Source organism: Cornus florida, unplaced genomic scaffold, assembly GCF_030987335.1.
Source record: "Cornus florida cultivar Cherokee Brave unplaced genomic scaffold, ASM3098733v1 CherokeeBrave_3.0.0_Hap2_Chr07, whole genome shotgun sequence".
Taxonomy (NCBI): domain Eukaryota; kingdom Viridiplantae; phylum Streptophyta; class Magnoliopsida; order Cornales; family Cornaceae; genus Cornus; species Cornus florida.
The window spans coordinates 2699217-2715411 of NW_026775577.1; the positions used below are offsets into that span (position 1 = coordinate 2699217).

Here is a 16195-nt window from a genome sequence, read left to right on the forward strand (position 1 = left end):
TTGTTTTATTTTTTATTGAGTTGAATGTTTAATTGAGGCATATAATTGGTACAACTAATTATTTGCTTCATGTTGACTAATGTTTTAGGCCCTATTTGGGGGAGATAGCTTCCTACATCTTCAAAACGAGCTTTTACACTTAAAAAGCCCGTTTAAAGAAAAGTAAACTTGTTTGGTAAAATTTTTAAACGGGCTTTGAGGAAAATTCAACTCCTTGAAAGTCTGTTTAAGGGAAGCAACTAAAACCTGCTTCTTAGATCACTTCTCGGGAATCAAGTTATTGAATAAAAAATAAATTTTTTTATTACAATTTTAACCTTTTAAAATAAGTGAAGAACATAAGACGAAACGTTGAGGTGTAGAAAAGATACAAATGGACTCCCATTTCATCTAACAGAAGAGTTGTAAGATTTGTCAACTCTCATCTAATTTAACTCTGCAGAATTGTGTACAACCTTTTTCTCTCAATATATATATATATATATATATATATATATATATATATATATATATATTTATTTATATTCTTTTAGGTTAACTTCAGTTACACCCCTTGAGGTATGTCCAAACTTCAAAGAGACCCCCCACGTTTGTAAAAATTCAGTCAGACCCCCTGTCAGACATTGTCCGCTGACAAAAACAAATAAATGAATGAAATAACTAAATTGCCCTTTTTGTCGTTTTCCTATATACACTTGACCAAACAACATATTTTATAACTGCCACCAAGATTAGTTTTATCTGTTGAACCAAATAGTCAGCTAATCTTCTATCATCCCTCGTATCTCAATAGCAAAGTCAGGTTACAAAATTAGACTCATTGCTTTGCAGTTCAGTTTAGAGTCTCAGCGACTCAATGTCAAAGTTTCAGCGACCTACTGATATGAGCATAAAGCTTGAGAGACTAGGAAGAAAACGGAGATATATCGACCTAACCGTGAGTTTTAGTTTCGACAACTTCAATTTCAGTAAGTTACGGTCCGGTGAGCTTTAGTCAGACGTACAACTTCCGATACCAAGATCATTGAGGGTACAAATTGAAGTGGACGAAGCTGTAGCAGTCACCGACGAGTTTTCCTTAATTCTTCGTTGAATTCAGACACCCAATATCGGAGAATTAGTACCAGACCGAGTATGCTCTCAATCAGATCCGCGAGCTTGATGGATACATATGGTTGAATTGATGATTTTATTAGATTATTTCAATGATATATTGATGAGAATGGTTAAATTGATGAGTTAAATTGAATTGTTGTGGGTCGGATTTGAAGAAACGGTCGGATGGAGGTTATGAAACTCAGAAATTCCAGAAAATCCCCAGGAAATCAAATTATAGTCAAAATAAATTAACAAAAAAGAACAACACAGAGAAATTGAAATAAATAGGAACATATATATGCGTATGTATGTATGTACCTGTACATGAAAATGTCCAGTCCATGAAGCTTCTTCTTGCAGAGATAGGAAGAACTCAGAAAATCTGTTGTCTGAAACCCCGTCAAGGCCGATACTGCGTCGCCGCGGAGTCCATCGTGGCCCTGACTCGGCGGCGAAGAAGCAGAGAACACTCCAGAACTCATCCAATAACTAGTGCTACTCTCAGACCCATTAGCTAAATCACCATCAAAGTATTCTCGCTTCGTAATCAGATTGTTCCCGATATGCGAAATTACACAAGTATACCCTTCAGACAACTCCATTTCCTCCTCCAATTTGGATCCCCCAAACTTAGCAACACCGCTAAATTTAGCAGAAACAGAGCTATTATTGTTGATGTTCACTATCGGTATTGCGGTGGATCTCGGTGAAACCGCCAAAACAGTGTTTCTGTTAGATTTAGCAGGGGAAAATGGATCGGGGGTTTGATCCAATTCGTTCATAGCGGCAACAATTCCGAGCCCTACAACACTGTTTGGCTTTAAGTTCTTTGGAGATTTGGTAGTTAATTTTAATGGGTTATCGAAGAAAGAGAGGTTGATTGTTAATCTCTTCTTATTTCCCTTTAAATCAGACATTTCTAGAGAGAGATTTTTGGTGGGTATTGTCTTAAGCTCCTCTCTCTCTCTCAGTTGTTCTCTCACTAAATTAGCAGATGTCTTCAGTTTAGCTAGTGTTCTCTAAATTAAGAGGGGTTTCGTTAAAGAGGAGTGCGAGTCGGTGGTACTGAGTGGCGATCTTGAATATCTTGCTGCCAATGAGTCGCGGTTGGTGAGGAGCTTGTCGGCGATGAAGATCATCGCTCGACCTCTGCTGCTGCTACTGTTGTAGGTGCTCCATTTTCTTCTCTCCGTAATAAGTGTTTTTTCTGATTTATTTTCTTTTGGATTTGTATATAAAACGTCTACCTAAGGTATCTTATGGTGGAACAGGCTGGTCATTAACAGAGGCGTTGAGTTTTCATAAATAGGGAAGAAAACTCAACGACACTATTTATTTCTTATCTAATATATAGACTATAATCATGCCTATAGCCAAACATGACTTTGGAGGGCAATCTGGGCATTTAATCTACTTTTTTTTTGTTGATGTCATCAAAAAGTATTTCTAACCAGTTTTGACCGTTGACTAAGGGAGAGACTAATGTGTGTCAGAAAAAGTAGAGGGTCTGACTGAATTTTTGCAAACGTAGGGGGTCTCCTTGAAGTTTGGACATACTTCAAGGGTGTAATTGAAGTTAACCCTTAATATTATTGATGTAAATATGAATGGTAGGAATGGTAGTTGAAAAAGAGTGGTGGTTGTGTCAAAAAATAACATTTTACACCATTGGAGCAGAATTGTTAAATTGTAGCATTTTGACACTATAGCACCTGTCAAAATATAGATTTGGCATCTAATTTAGCATTTTACTATTGGAGATGCTCTTACATTAGCTAATTGGAAAGTTGGCTTTTATCTGTTTGAGAAAGTTGTCAAAAAAAATATCAATATTTTTAGGGATTATTACATATAAATGAGGTTAGGGAACTATATTTACTTAGAGGCTAAGTCAAAGTCTCAAAGTTTCTCTAAAATGTGTTTGACCCAAAGGCTGAGGTGGCACATGAAAAAATACTGTTTCATATTTCTGTTGCCTAAAGTACCCTTCTTCCTATTTTATGTATTGCCTAAAATACCCTTTTGTACACTTACTAATTCCTCTTTTCACATTCCATTCGTGCCGACCTCTCTCTCCCCCCTTCTCTGTAAACAACAGCGATCAACAATCCTTTAACCATTTCCGTGCCTTTCGTGACAAATTGGATTACTGATATAATCCAATTGTAGTGTTATATGTGTTTCTATATATGTAAATCTATATATATATGTGGGTGTGTGTGTGTGTGTTTGATTGTTTGTGTGTATACAGAGTCACAGACACACTACAAGACTGATGGTGGTTGATTTATCGTGCTGATCGGTTGATCAACTAACATCAACCTTCGCAATAGCACGAATCATTGTAAAATAGGACTATTGGTCGGGTAAGTCGAACCACTGGGACTGCGCTAGTCTAAGGCAACCTAAGTGTCTAGAGTCATTCTTAGGATGGTGAAGGGTTTATAGAGGTTTTGTTGGATGTCACTTAAGCTAGGAAATTAAAAGTGCATAAAACAGTAAATTGCAATGAAATTGAAGAAGTGAGATACAAGTAGAAACGACTAGGGAGATGAATCCACACTACACCCTAAGTACATGCTAGATTAGGTCTAAATTTGGGGATAAATAACATATATGCAATGGTCAAGAAATATGAAGCAAGTCCGTTGCTTAATAATCATCAAGAAGCTCACTTAATCAAAACAAGAATGATCCATCAAAAGCTACCATAGTTGAACTACTTAAACTAAGGTGTAGAATCAAATACACTATCTCAAGCAAAAGACCATCAAGCTTTCAATCAAATGGTGAAGCACATGAAGGTAGGAATCAAGTATAAACCATCAAAGGAGGTACCTAAGCAATGGAATATCAAGTTTCAAAATCAACATGCCTTGAAAAACATTCATAGTTTACATTTTCATTGTCACTATGAAAATAAAAGCAATAAGATTGATCCAAGGATCATCAAAGATATGACAATGAACTTACATCAACCATTTACACATTAAAATTCATTACAAGAAGGAATATGCTCTTAGACTATGAAACTTCCACACATTATACATTATAGTCCCCAAAAGTATAGCCTAATCTAGAACATGATCAAAAGAGGAGGCTTCATCACCTCCCTAGATGGAGGTTTAGCTCTCCATTGATACAAAAATGGAAGAAGAAGAAGAAGAATACCACTCCATTTTCGAGCTCTACTGTAGCACTCAAGAACACTCTCCTCCTTGCTCTCTTCTCTCTCTCTATCTTGCAAAAATTCAAAGATAAGATCCATGTGGCCCTTAGTTGCCTTATATCTATCAACTAAGCTCTCTCCCTCCTCCAAAGACATTCCCAACCACTCCATAAAGAAGGAGGGTGGAAATGTGGAAACCAATGCACAAGTGGGCTGAAGAGCGGTGCATTTCCGAGCTGCAATCTGGCTGATTTTCGAGCACTCGAAGAGTGGTCTCGAGCACTCTAAATTAGTGCAATGTGCAACATGCTTTTCTTGCTCAGAACTGACCTACTTTGGTAAAACTGCTATAACTTTGTGCCCTAAACTCCGAATGATGATCTGCTTGGAGATTTGGAGAGCTGATTCAGCGCTTCAAAAACTTCATGTTTTGATGAAGACCCAATTCTCAATTCTGGTTGGTCGAAAATGGGGAGAAAGGCAGTACTTCAGTGCTGCCAGGCAATTCTGCGCACCTCTGTTAAGAAGATCATAACTCTCTGTTCCGAACTCCGAATGACGAACCGCTTGAAGATTTGGAAAGCTGATTCAGAGCTCTGAATCTTTCATGTTATGATGGAAGTCCAGTTCTTGAGTTTGCTAGGTCAAAAATGGCGACAAAATTCAGGATCACTGCTGCCAGAAATTCAGAAATGGCACCATTTTTGCTCAAAATTCCACAAGGCATCATTTTTGCTTCCTTTTTGCACTTTAACTTGAAAATGCACAAAAACATGCAAATGGAGTTAATCTTCATAAAATAATCACTTAATGGACTTTGTTAATGTAATTTAGGGCGCTTGAATATACAGTATTCAGCGCTTATCACGTGCCATTTGAGTGTTGAAGTTTCTTATCACATCCGCTCATGTAAGCATATTTCATTTTAATTTCTTTGGCTGAAATTTCATTTGTAAATTCTGAAACAAAATCAGAAAAGCTTGAACCCTAACAGATATGTGTGAGTATATGTTGGAGTTCCTTTCGTGAATCATAAATTGATTTTCTTTTTCTTAAAATCATAAATTCCTTTGATTGTTTGAATTCAAAAGCCACTTTATATTGTTGTCATTTAGGTTTTCTTCTACTTTTCCCCCCCTTGAAGAAGCCTACTGATTTAAAGTGATTTTTGTATTGCATGTGTTTGTACAAATGATACAATGAAAAAATGCCATGACAATGATCTTGTGAGGTGGCCATATCTAAAGCAAGGTTATAAAGTCACAAAATTAAGTTTTCTCGCTGATTAAAGTTTGCATGATTAAATTAGTTGGTGAACTTAGATATTTGGTAGATGGTATAAGCTTTTTGGGCTTCTTGGACTAGAAAGAGTTGGAGATTTTTTGCATGCTAGTTGTTTTATCTTCTGTTTTGCTCTTGGTCTTGGTCAAAGAGGTACCTGGGCCCTCGCTTGCCTTTTTTTTTTGGTATCTCGGATGCTTGATTCTTTAAGTGATTTGATGGCAAATTTAGCTGCTGCAACTTCTATTGGACCTTGTCATCATCGCAAAAATCATCACTCTGATTCATTAGCGCATGAGGATCTAATTCCTGGTTTTTGCAAATTCTATTACGTGACCTAGGAATGTTCCAGTTTTTCTGTAGGAATTCTTTGTTGGTGAATTTTTTTCAAGTCTTACCCCTAGTTTCTAGTTTTGCTTTCCTATCTTTGTGGTTTTTCATACTGGAAGAGTTTTGATCATAGTTTTACCCCCTAGTCTCTAGTTTTACAATTGCGTTGCTGTGCATTTTTTTTCCTCTATAATCAATGCTTTTCTAAGTGGGCAAGAAATAATAGTGAAAAGTGTCTCTATTTAGAACTTAACCTACAATTTTTTTCCTTAAAGCATTGCTGATATCAAAATAGACCATATATGCCAATGATTCTTGAATATCTTCTGAATATAAGCAAAGATCATTTATTTTTCTTTTTTTGAACCTTTTGATCTGATTTCTCCATACAACTCATGTTTCTATATTTGTAGATCTATTAATATAATCAATCTAGGTTTTTTTTTTTTTTTTTGTTCTTCAGGTTTGTTTATGTGAGTATATTATATGACTTTGTTCTTTTGAGATCTCTGCTCGTCCATTATTTTTTGTTGTTTTTTTTTTTTTTTGTCCCCCCATCTTGGTTCCTCTGTTTTTTTTATTTTTCTTTTTTATTTGATAAGTCATGTTGATGGTGTTGGATAAACATTAGATGGATATAAAATAAGTGGTGGAATGGAGATTTAAATCTTTTGTCAATATGAATATATGATTGATCCTATTCTAGGTTGTATAATAATGGAAAAGAGTAATCATGTCATTTTTTTGTTTCATTTTTGCTTCTTCAGTTTCCATGACATCTTTTCTGGCAACCTCTCCTAATATTTCTGAAAAATTAATGGTTATGTGAAGGCTTGGGATGAAAAGAAGGTCGAGTTGGGAACTCCATCACAGAAATGTTTCCTTCCCTTTCTCATCGGCATGCCAAACTGGTAAATTTTGATTCGACTTATTCCCTATTAAATATTTAATCTTATTTATATTGTATCTTTTTTGGAGGCTCGAGAAGGGATTCATCAGCTCCAAATATTCAAATTTGGGCCAGCAGTTAGCAAATTGTTTATAGCCTTCTCACCATGGCTTTAGGTAAGTCTAAGATAATTAATTTCTAATTTGTTTATGGTTTACTGTAGTCAATACGGTTTTAGTTTACTGTAATCAGTCTAATATGTTTAATTCAAAACTTGTTAAACAAGGGGTGAAAAAGACTTCTACCACTGCACTACAAGAAAAATGACTTGAAATCTTCTACAACATTGCAAGATTATAATTCAAACAATGGAAAAAAATTGTCCAGTAAATAGGAGAAGACCAACAGCCAAAAACTAAGAGCAACAACTTTAAAGACTAGTGCTGTTATTTTAACCAAAATCTGGAGTAAATAGGAGAAGAGTAAAAGCAAAGAAAATAATAATAATATAAAGGGCAGCAACTTTTTACTCCTCTGCAAAAGCTAACCCGGTCCAATTTTTAGTTTTCTCTCTCCCGGTTCAAGCTCTGTTTTTCTTCCTATCTCCCAACTCAATCTCTTGAATTGGGCACGTCGTCAAAATCAGAAAATCTGGTTGTTGAAACAGAGTTTGTTGAAAATTTGTAGGGATGAATCCTATTTAAACTCCACTAATTCAACCATAAAATCCCAACCATAACATCAGAAAGAAAGTAAAAAAAAATTAATAGCTTAGTTAAAATCTGGTGAAACATGACCAAGAAATCTGGAACTTAAAAGTTTAACAAGAAATCTGAAACTTAAAAGCTCTTGGGTTGATCAAAGCTGGCCCAAGTTTTAAAAAATTTAGTTTTCAAATTTGGTCCAAATGTGAACGACTAATTTAAGCCAAAAGATAAAATTGGCTTTTGAATTCCAAAATAAAACCCTTTATGACAGTGGTAATCTACATAATGTTATTAATCACTGCAACAAAAAAGTAAATTGTCTTTCTGCGAATTGTAATTAAACAATCAACCATATAACGAAATTTTCAAAATAAAAATCCAATTCTGCCAACCACAAAAACGAATTTGACAATCAATATATCATTTGTTTTTCCTTTCTTTCAATTTCTCAGTAATCAAACAGTGGGGGCATGAGCAATACAACTTTTCAGCTTAATCACCTTCTCTGTTTTTACTTTCCCAATCTCAATGTAAAGCAAGCGCACAAAGTAGAAGAATTAAAAATAAAAAAAAATAAAAAATCATTTTTTCATAGATTTCTCAACCTTAAGCCAGTATACCAGTTTTACCGTTGCTTGTAAACACCTCATCTTTAGATAACCAAAACCAAAATGTTGATTCTAGTACATAATTGGTGTAAGACTCTGGTGGATAACTATTTTGGAACCCCATGTTTCCTGGTTGTTGTTGTCAAACTTTTCATATATGCATGTTATTGGCATTGTCTCATGCTGGTAATGACTGCACACCGATCAGCCACCAAAGGATTATGCCGTTTGCTATATTCAATAAAAAAAGTTATTTCTATTGCAAAGTTTGTGAAACATGAACATTAACCCGTAGTCTAGAGTGGCCAGAGGCCAATTTCTTGTCTATACTCAAAACTAAACTTTTATTTTTTTACAGTTCTACTGCTGGTTCAAGTAAAACCTCACTTTCTTATGCCTTTTTTCTCGTTTTTCATTGCAGTTTGGTGAGGTGGATATTGAGGGTTCATTGGTTGCTAGTATTATTTTAAACAAGGTATATTAGATTTCTTCTCAATAATCAGGAACTATACCTGACTTAAAATGACTTCCTTTGGAATTCAATGAATTCTTTTTCTACTATCTTTATGCTCTTCATTGTATAATGTTGGCAGATAGATTTGGTGACTGAGGCTGACTTGGAGGTGTTCACAAAGCGAATTCAGGTAGGCTTTCACCTTGTACATAGATAGATTTTACTTGTATCTTTGAAATGTGGCTACTCATTGAATTGGGAGGGTTAGAGGTGTTTTTAGACTGTGCCAAGAGAAACTGAACTTGTATGAATATGGAAAGTGGAAAAACGGTTGTTGGCATTTTTATATCTATTTGATTCCTGCACAATGATCAATTCTTTGAAGTTTAGGCACTTTTTTGGTTAGTTCAGCTGTGGGTTTTGCTGTTGCCTTTTGACAAGCCAAATTTAACTTTAGTCTGGTTTTGATATATATTTTTCTATATTAATGTTATGGTCAACTGGTCTACTGGAAATTGCATTATGTGAAATTTCTTATTTTAAAATTTCTGAACACAAAAAGTAATTACAATATTTTACACAATAGGTATCTGTTTGTGCAGTCAATGGGGTATAGAATTAAAAAAATAGAAATGAAAATTTAAGAATGCATTTGAAGCTTACATGTCTATAACAAACTAGGGTTAATACTGAAAGTGCTCAATAGATTCAATTATTCAACTTATTCATGTAATAGTTTATGGTATAGCCTTATGTTAGTATGTTGCTTAATTTGTCATATATGTTCTACTGGTACAGCTTTATGTTAAATGAACAGTGAATTCTTTTTCATCTTTCCTTGGCATGCTATTGATTCTGCAACTTTTGGATTTTTGGTGCACTTTTGTCAGCATATCAATGGGATGACACAGTTAAAGCTGGCTAAATATGGCGTTGTCGACATGGACTTTGTTTTGGGAGTGGGCGGTTATGATCTAGATAGGTGATTCAGAGTTTTTTGCTTTTTTCATAGTATTTTTTTCCCTATTTGTGGTTAGAAAATACAAATGGCGCTGCATATCCATATCATAAATGGTATTGGGTAATATCATATTCCATGACGTTTGAACATGCCATTCGTTTTGCAGAATTGATTTAGAGGTTCAGTTGGATAGTTCTCATTGTGAATCCCATCAGTGTTGTTAAAGGCGCGCCTAGGCTCGAGGCTCAGGTTTAGCGCTTGTTGCCATCCCAGGCTCACTGATGTTGGAAATGAGAAGGACCGGATCGAGGTGAAGATGAGAAACGGTGTACAGAAGATGGTCATTTCCAAATGGAAAGGCGTCACCACCATCAAAATCAACAACTGAGCTTCCATCGCTGTCCTTCCGAGCTCATCTATGTTCATCCTGTTTGCTTAATTCTTTTTTAGGGTTTGTTCATTGATCGATTGATCTCTTTTGATTTCACTATGTTCTGGTTTTTGAAGCTTTGAAAAATGTTGATGCTCTATGTAGTTGATGGATCTTTTGTTTGAGGGTTCCCAAATCCCAACTGAAAAATGTTGATGCTTTGTGTGTGCACCACAAATTTCTGTGTAGAAACATGCCAAACGGGAGAATACAAAATTCTCTTTCTAATTTCTGAACTTATACGACATCATAGCTTTGAATCTTTTGCTAATGGAAATTGTCTAACATGTCAGCTTGAGGAAGAAAATTTCATTTGGAAAGAGAATGCTACTATTATCTCATAGTCGAGTCGGGTTACTAATACCATGAACACCCAAACTGAAAAACAGCAAATTACAATTTCCAATGCATTTAAAAGAAATTAGTCTTGCTTGTGTTCGTGTTTCTAGATAAGATTTCCAAATCAATTAAGCGAAATTTCTGGAGGGACACAGAGCAAAACCAGACCAAGAGCATGAGCATTGGAACCTTGAAAAGCAGTGGCAGGCAAAATGCTAAAATACAGACCATGAAAATTTTAAAAACAACTGATTTACATTGAAGGAACAATAAACAGGTTAACCCACAAAGACCACCTTACAACTTTGGAGAAACAGGTTCCAGTCTGGAAGACTACAGGATCTCAAAATAATTACTACACCAGAATTTGCTTTATTAATTGGAGTTCCCGAGCTGGGGTCACAAAGAAAGAGAAAGTAGGGCATATTTCGCTAAAATTACTGCACTAGAATTTGCTTCATTAATTGTTCAATTTCATAAGTAGAGCATATTTCGTTAAAATTTGTTTAGAATTTGTGTAGGCTAAAATACCCTTCTTATCATTTTTAACTTATTTATTTATATTTGGCAACCTTGTTTTCTAAACACTCGCTTAGCTAGCTTGGAGAATATTTTGTGTTATTTATGGTCCTAATGGAGCTGTTTATAGATGTAATGAGCAACCTAATTAGCGGTGTGGGGTTTAATACCATTTTCAATTGCAAAAATAAGTCCCTTTTCCGACGGTTCCACTTTTTTTTTTTTCCAAATGTACTATGTTTTTGAACTAAAAGTACCACTTTTTGGCGTCCAGGTACTATGTTTTCTAAACACCCGCTTAGCTAGCTTAGAGAATATTTTGTGTTATTCATAGCCCTAATGGAGCTGTTTATTGATGTAATGTGCAATCTAATTAGCGGTGTAGGGTTTAATACCATTTTCAATTGCAAAATTAAGTCCCTTTTTTTGGCGTCCAGGTACCATGTTTTTTAAACACTCGCTTAGCTAGCTTGGAGAATATTTTGTGTTATTCATGGCCCTAATGGAGCTGTTTATAGATGTAATGAGCAACCTAATTAGCGGTGTGTGGTTTAATATCATTTTCAATTGCAAAAATAAGTCCATTTTTTTGGCGTCCAAGTACCATGTTTTTTAAACACTCGCTTAGCTAGCTTGGAGAATATTTTGTGTTATTCATGGCCCTAATGTGTAACCTAATTAGCGGTGTGTGGTGTAATACCATTTTCAATTGCAAAAATAAGTCCCTTTTGCGAAGGTACCATTTTTTTTACAAAGGTACCACGTTTTTGAACTAAAGGTACCACTTTTTGGCGTCCAGATACCATATTTTTTAAACACTCCCTTAGATAGCTTGGAGAATATTTTGTGTTATTTATGGCTGTAATGGAGATGTTTATAGATGTAATGTGCAACCTAATTAGCGGTGTGGGGTTTAATACTATTTTCAATTGCAAAAATAAGCCCCTTTTGCGAATGTACCACTTTTTTTTTTTTTTCCGAAGGTACCATGTTTTTGAACTAAAGGTACCACTTTTTGGCGTCCAGGTACCATGTTTTCTAAACACTCGCTTAATTAGCTTGGAGAATATTTTGTGTTATTCATAGTCCTAATGGAACTGTTTATTGATGTAATGTGCAACCTAATTAGCGGTGTGGGGTTTAATACCATTTTCAATTGCAAAATTAAGTCCCTTTTTTTGGCGTCCAGGTACCATGTTTTTTAAACATTCGCTTAACTAGCTTAGAGAATATTTTGTGTTATTTATGGCCCTAATGAAGCTGTTTATAGATGTAATGTGTAACCTAATTAGCGGTGTGGGGTGTAATACCATTTTCAATTGCAAAAATAAGTCCCTTTTACAAAGGTACTACTTTTTTTTCCAAATGTACCATGTTTTTGAACTAAAGGTACTACTTTTTGGCGTCCAGGTACTATGTTTTCTAAACACTTGCTTAGCTAGCTTGGAGAATATTTTGTGTTATTCATGGCCCAAATGGAGTTGTTTATAGATGTAATATGCAACCTAATTAGCGGTGTAGGGTTTAATACCATTTTCAATTGTAAAAATAAGTTCCTTGTTTTGGCGTCCAGGTACCATATTTTTTAAACACTCGCTTAGTTAGCTTGGAGAATATATTGTGTTATTCATGGCCCTAATGGAGCTATTTATTGATCTAATGTGCAACCTAATTAGCGGTGTGGGGTGTAATACCATTTTTAATTGGAAAAATAAGTCCCTTTGTGAATGTACCGCTTTGTTTCCAAAGGTACCATGTTTTTGAACTAAAGGTACTATTTTTTGGCATCTAGATACTATGTTTTCTAAACACTCGCTTAGCTAGCTTAGAGAATATTTTGTGTTATTCATGGCCCTAATAGAGCTGTTTATAGATGTAATGTGCAACCTAATTAGCGGTGTGGGGTTTAATACAATTTTCAATTGCAAAAATAAGTCCCTTTTTTTTGGCGTCCAGGTACCATGTTTTTTAAACACTCGCTTAGCTAGCTTGGAGAATATATTATGTTATTCATGGCCCTAATGGAGCTGTTTATTAATCTAATGTGTAACCTAATTAGCGGGGTGTGGTGTAATACCATTTTCAATTGCAAAAATAAGTCCCTTTTGCGATGGTACCACTTTGTTTCCAAATGTACCACATTTTTGAACTAAAGGTACTACTTTTCGGCGTCCAGGTACCATATTTTCTAAACACTCGCTTAGCTAGCTTGAAGAATATTTTAGGTTATTTTGCGTTTTTCTTATAGTACATTCATGTAATAGTCAAAGAAAATTCAGTTAGACCCTAGTATAATAAGCTATACAATACTAATTCATGAAAACCCAAAAGAGCAACTTCATTTGATTCCATCGAAGGTAGATGCCAGTATAATAAGCCATACAATATATGATTGCAAAAACATACCAACCTGATCCACAATCAAAAGTTGCAAAAACTACTCTTCTTTAAAACTTAGAAAATAGCTAACAGCAACAAATTGCAAAATACCAGCAAAAAAAATGACACTGTTTAACATTACAAATGTCCCATATACCACATCATTTTAAGTACTTTTTGGATTCTGAGATCCTCCTATCCCACTTCCTCTAGCTCTCAATTGGGCAAATACAAGTATGTATTTCCTTGTTCTGTGGTAAACCAATTTGTGGCTTTTTTCCTTTGTGTGGTCCTAGTGAAAGTCCTCTTTTTTGTGTATTTGATGGACATGCATTCTTTCTGTCTCTGTGTGTAGTTGAAACAAAAGAACCACTTTGCCTCTGTGACTGTCACATATAATAAAAATTAAGGTATTACGGCATTGTATAATAATAATAAGGAACAAAAGCAATATAAAAACAGACAATTCGAAACTTTGAATAATAATAATTTTAAAAATAATCATGACACAGATATTCAAATTTAAATGTCAAGTCTTCATTTAAGCTGAGTCTTATGCAGTAGTTCTGCTGCAAAATAGGAACTACATGTTTTAGATTTTATATTACTATAATTATAAATTAAGGAAGGCTATTCTAAGTGTAAAGAAATAAGAAAGTGTGCATCAGAAACAAAGAATTAAAGAAAGAAAATGGAGTTAGCATGCTTAGGAATGCAAGGCTCTCTTCAAACTGGCAAATGTATGCTAAACTGAAAACTACTTCAACCCTTATTTTCTTTGGATATACTCTTATTGAAACTCAGAATTTGTAATTTGGTGGTTTGACAAATCTCACACATACATGTTACTTTCACAAAATAAGTGTACATGAGTCCAGTTAACTGATGGGAGATATTCTGATGACGTTTTCTTGAGTCTTCGTTCAAGTTTCAAGCTTAAATAATTTATCTTATCATGAATTTATAAATAAGGTCACATCAAATCCAACTTCTAAATATTAATTTTTTTATCTTTCTTAAAGGGCGATAAGAAAATTGAAGACCCAATCAGGGTCATCTCTCCTTTCTGTATTTCGATCAGCAAAAGGAGAAAAGGTTCTGGAAGTGGAAGGGACAATCACCAGCCAACTGGTTCTTCAACATGTGGGAATTTCTACGTGGCCTAGTATATTTTTGTGATAGTTCAACTCTTTAGTATTCAAAATGCTACTTTATATATATATATATATATATATATATATATATATATATATATATAATTTAATGGAAAAAATGGGTCACGTGACATGGTGAAAGCTTAGACTGCCCACTATAAGGAGACTTTTTTAAGTATGAGATCAGCCATTTCGTAGGCTGTAAACAAGCTAAAAGATAGGTGAAACGCATGAAAAACTTAAATTAACAGGATAATCTGCCAAGGAATGCTCTATGATGTCTCTAATTGCAACAATACCAGAGTCAAGAGCCAATTACAACAATACCTGAAAAAGTAAGAGCTATCCTGAAAAATTTAAGAAGAATCAAGAGAATTTTTGTAATTTTACCGAGATAGTAATAAAATGTTAAAGTGAGAAAAAGTTGTCAAAAGATTTGGAGGGAGTTGCTAGAATTTTAGAGAAACAAATATTTTAAAGAGAACGAAGTATCACAATAAATTTCAGTAGAAGGTACTGACTTTTAAATAGAGAATAAGAGGATAGACGTATTTTGACATAATTGCTGATATTTTAGAGAGAGAATAAAAGAGTCTAGAGAACATCTCAATAGGAAGAGAGTAACAATTTTAGAGAACTTAGAAAAGGAAAATGGAAATTTTGGAGAAAGGGGGGAAAAAAGAAATTTTAGAGAGAGGTGGTAATGGAGGTGGGGGGGTTATGGAAGTGAATTTGATTGTCATGGTGTGAATATGGGATAGACAATGACAGTTATGCAATTAGGTTTCAGTAAGGTTGATTGTGATGAACTGATGGTTATCTACAGATGTCAGAGTGGTGAGTTTTAATGGAGTTGTTAGCAAACAATTAGGATGGTGGATGGTGGCCATGGTGATGGGGTTTTAACCAGAAATGGAGAAGTGATATTCTGGTGGTGTAGGTAGTTGTCAAAAATATTGTAAGTGATTAGGGAGTGAATGATGTGCTAATCAGATGTGGCTTTATGCTAAGAAGGTCAACAATGGAAATGGTTTAGCTAGTGGAAAGACTAATAGAAAGCTTTAGCTAGAATAAGAAAGATCTTTCTATGATTTTTAAAGATTTCTTGGAAGTTGGTGATAGGGTCTTAAGAAATGTAACATGACGTATCTTAGAAAAGGGAAAAAGTAATAAATAGCACATATTAACATATAAAAGACACATATAATGGAATTGTGACTATAATGAGAAAATATGGGGGGAAAACAAGTGACTTTCTAATTACTATAACTTTACATCATGGATCAGCATGGAGACGTTATCTTTTGTCTTAGTTATGTATGAACTGAAAATATACATTAAGCTGAAATTACTTAAAACATACCATGTACTGGTGCTATTATTTTGATTGATGGAACTAATGTAGGGACAATCTAATTATAGGTATTGAAAGAAATTCTAGAAAATAGAACTAAATTTTTGTAATGTAAATTTACTTAAACTAGGAATACAAATGAAGATAAAGCAAAATTTGAAAATTATTAGATACTAAAATGCGAATAATTTCATTACCTAGGCTTTATTGTTCATATAGAAGGACAAATTGAAGATGACATTCCTTACAGAATTTAAAACAAGATACATTAATTGGGGGAGTGCTTTTTTATGTGTAGTTGACGTATACCTTTAAAACTAAAAAAATTATTATATAAGCCATACATAATTTATAGGATGGAATAAGGGGTGATTAACAAACATGTTCATAGATGGAGTGTGGAGAAATGCAAATATTGAGAAAATGCATGCTAACACAAGAATGAATAAAATTAGGAATAAATACAATTTTCAGATGGTTTTTCTTTCCTGTCAATGCTTTCATGAGAGTTGAGACAAATGAA

General features: G+C 34.4%; 1 protein-coding gene and 1 long non-coding RNA gene across 5 annotated transcripts; one reads left to right on the plus strand and one right to left on the minus strand.

Annotated features, from left to right (window-relative positions):
* Window positions 1-600: 600 nt before the first annotated feature.
* LOC132267554 (uncharacterized) lies at window positions 601-2015 on the minus strand. The gene is made up of 2 exons (XM_059768704.1): window positions 1417-2015; window positions 601-613 (listed from the first exon to the last, which is right to left on the minus strand). The coding sequence occupies exons 1-2, from the start codon at window positions 2013-2015 to the stop codon at window positions 601-603; spliced, it is 612 nt and encodes a 203-aa protein (XP_059624687.1).
* Window positions 2016-5134: 3119 nt separating this feature from the next.
* On the plus strand, window positions 5135-10105 carry LOC132315746 (uncharacterized). 4 transcript variants are annotated; one of them, XR_009483837.1, is made up of 7 exons: window positions 5135-5176; window positions 6710-6789; window positions 6857-6943; window positions 8504-8557; window positions 8676-8726; window positions 9427-9518; window positions 9664-10105. It is a non-coding gene; the product is annotated as an uncharacterized LOC132315746 (long non-coding RNA). The 4 variants fall into 4 exon arrangements; XR_009483835.1 differs by having other exon boundaries at window positions 6710-6943; XR_009483834.1 differs by having other exon boundaries at window positions 5137-5176; window positions 6646-6943.
* Window positions 10106-16195: the final 6090 nt, after the last annotated feature.

Bases quoted from the DNA above. Each gene is read 5' to 3' on its own strand.
- LOC132267554 (XM_059768704.1), bottom strand. From the start codon at position 2,015: ATGTCTGATTTAAAGGGAAATAAGAAGAGATTAACAATCAACCTCTCT.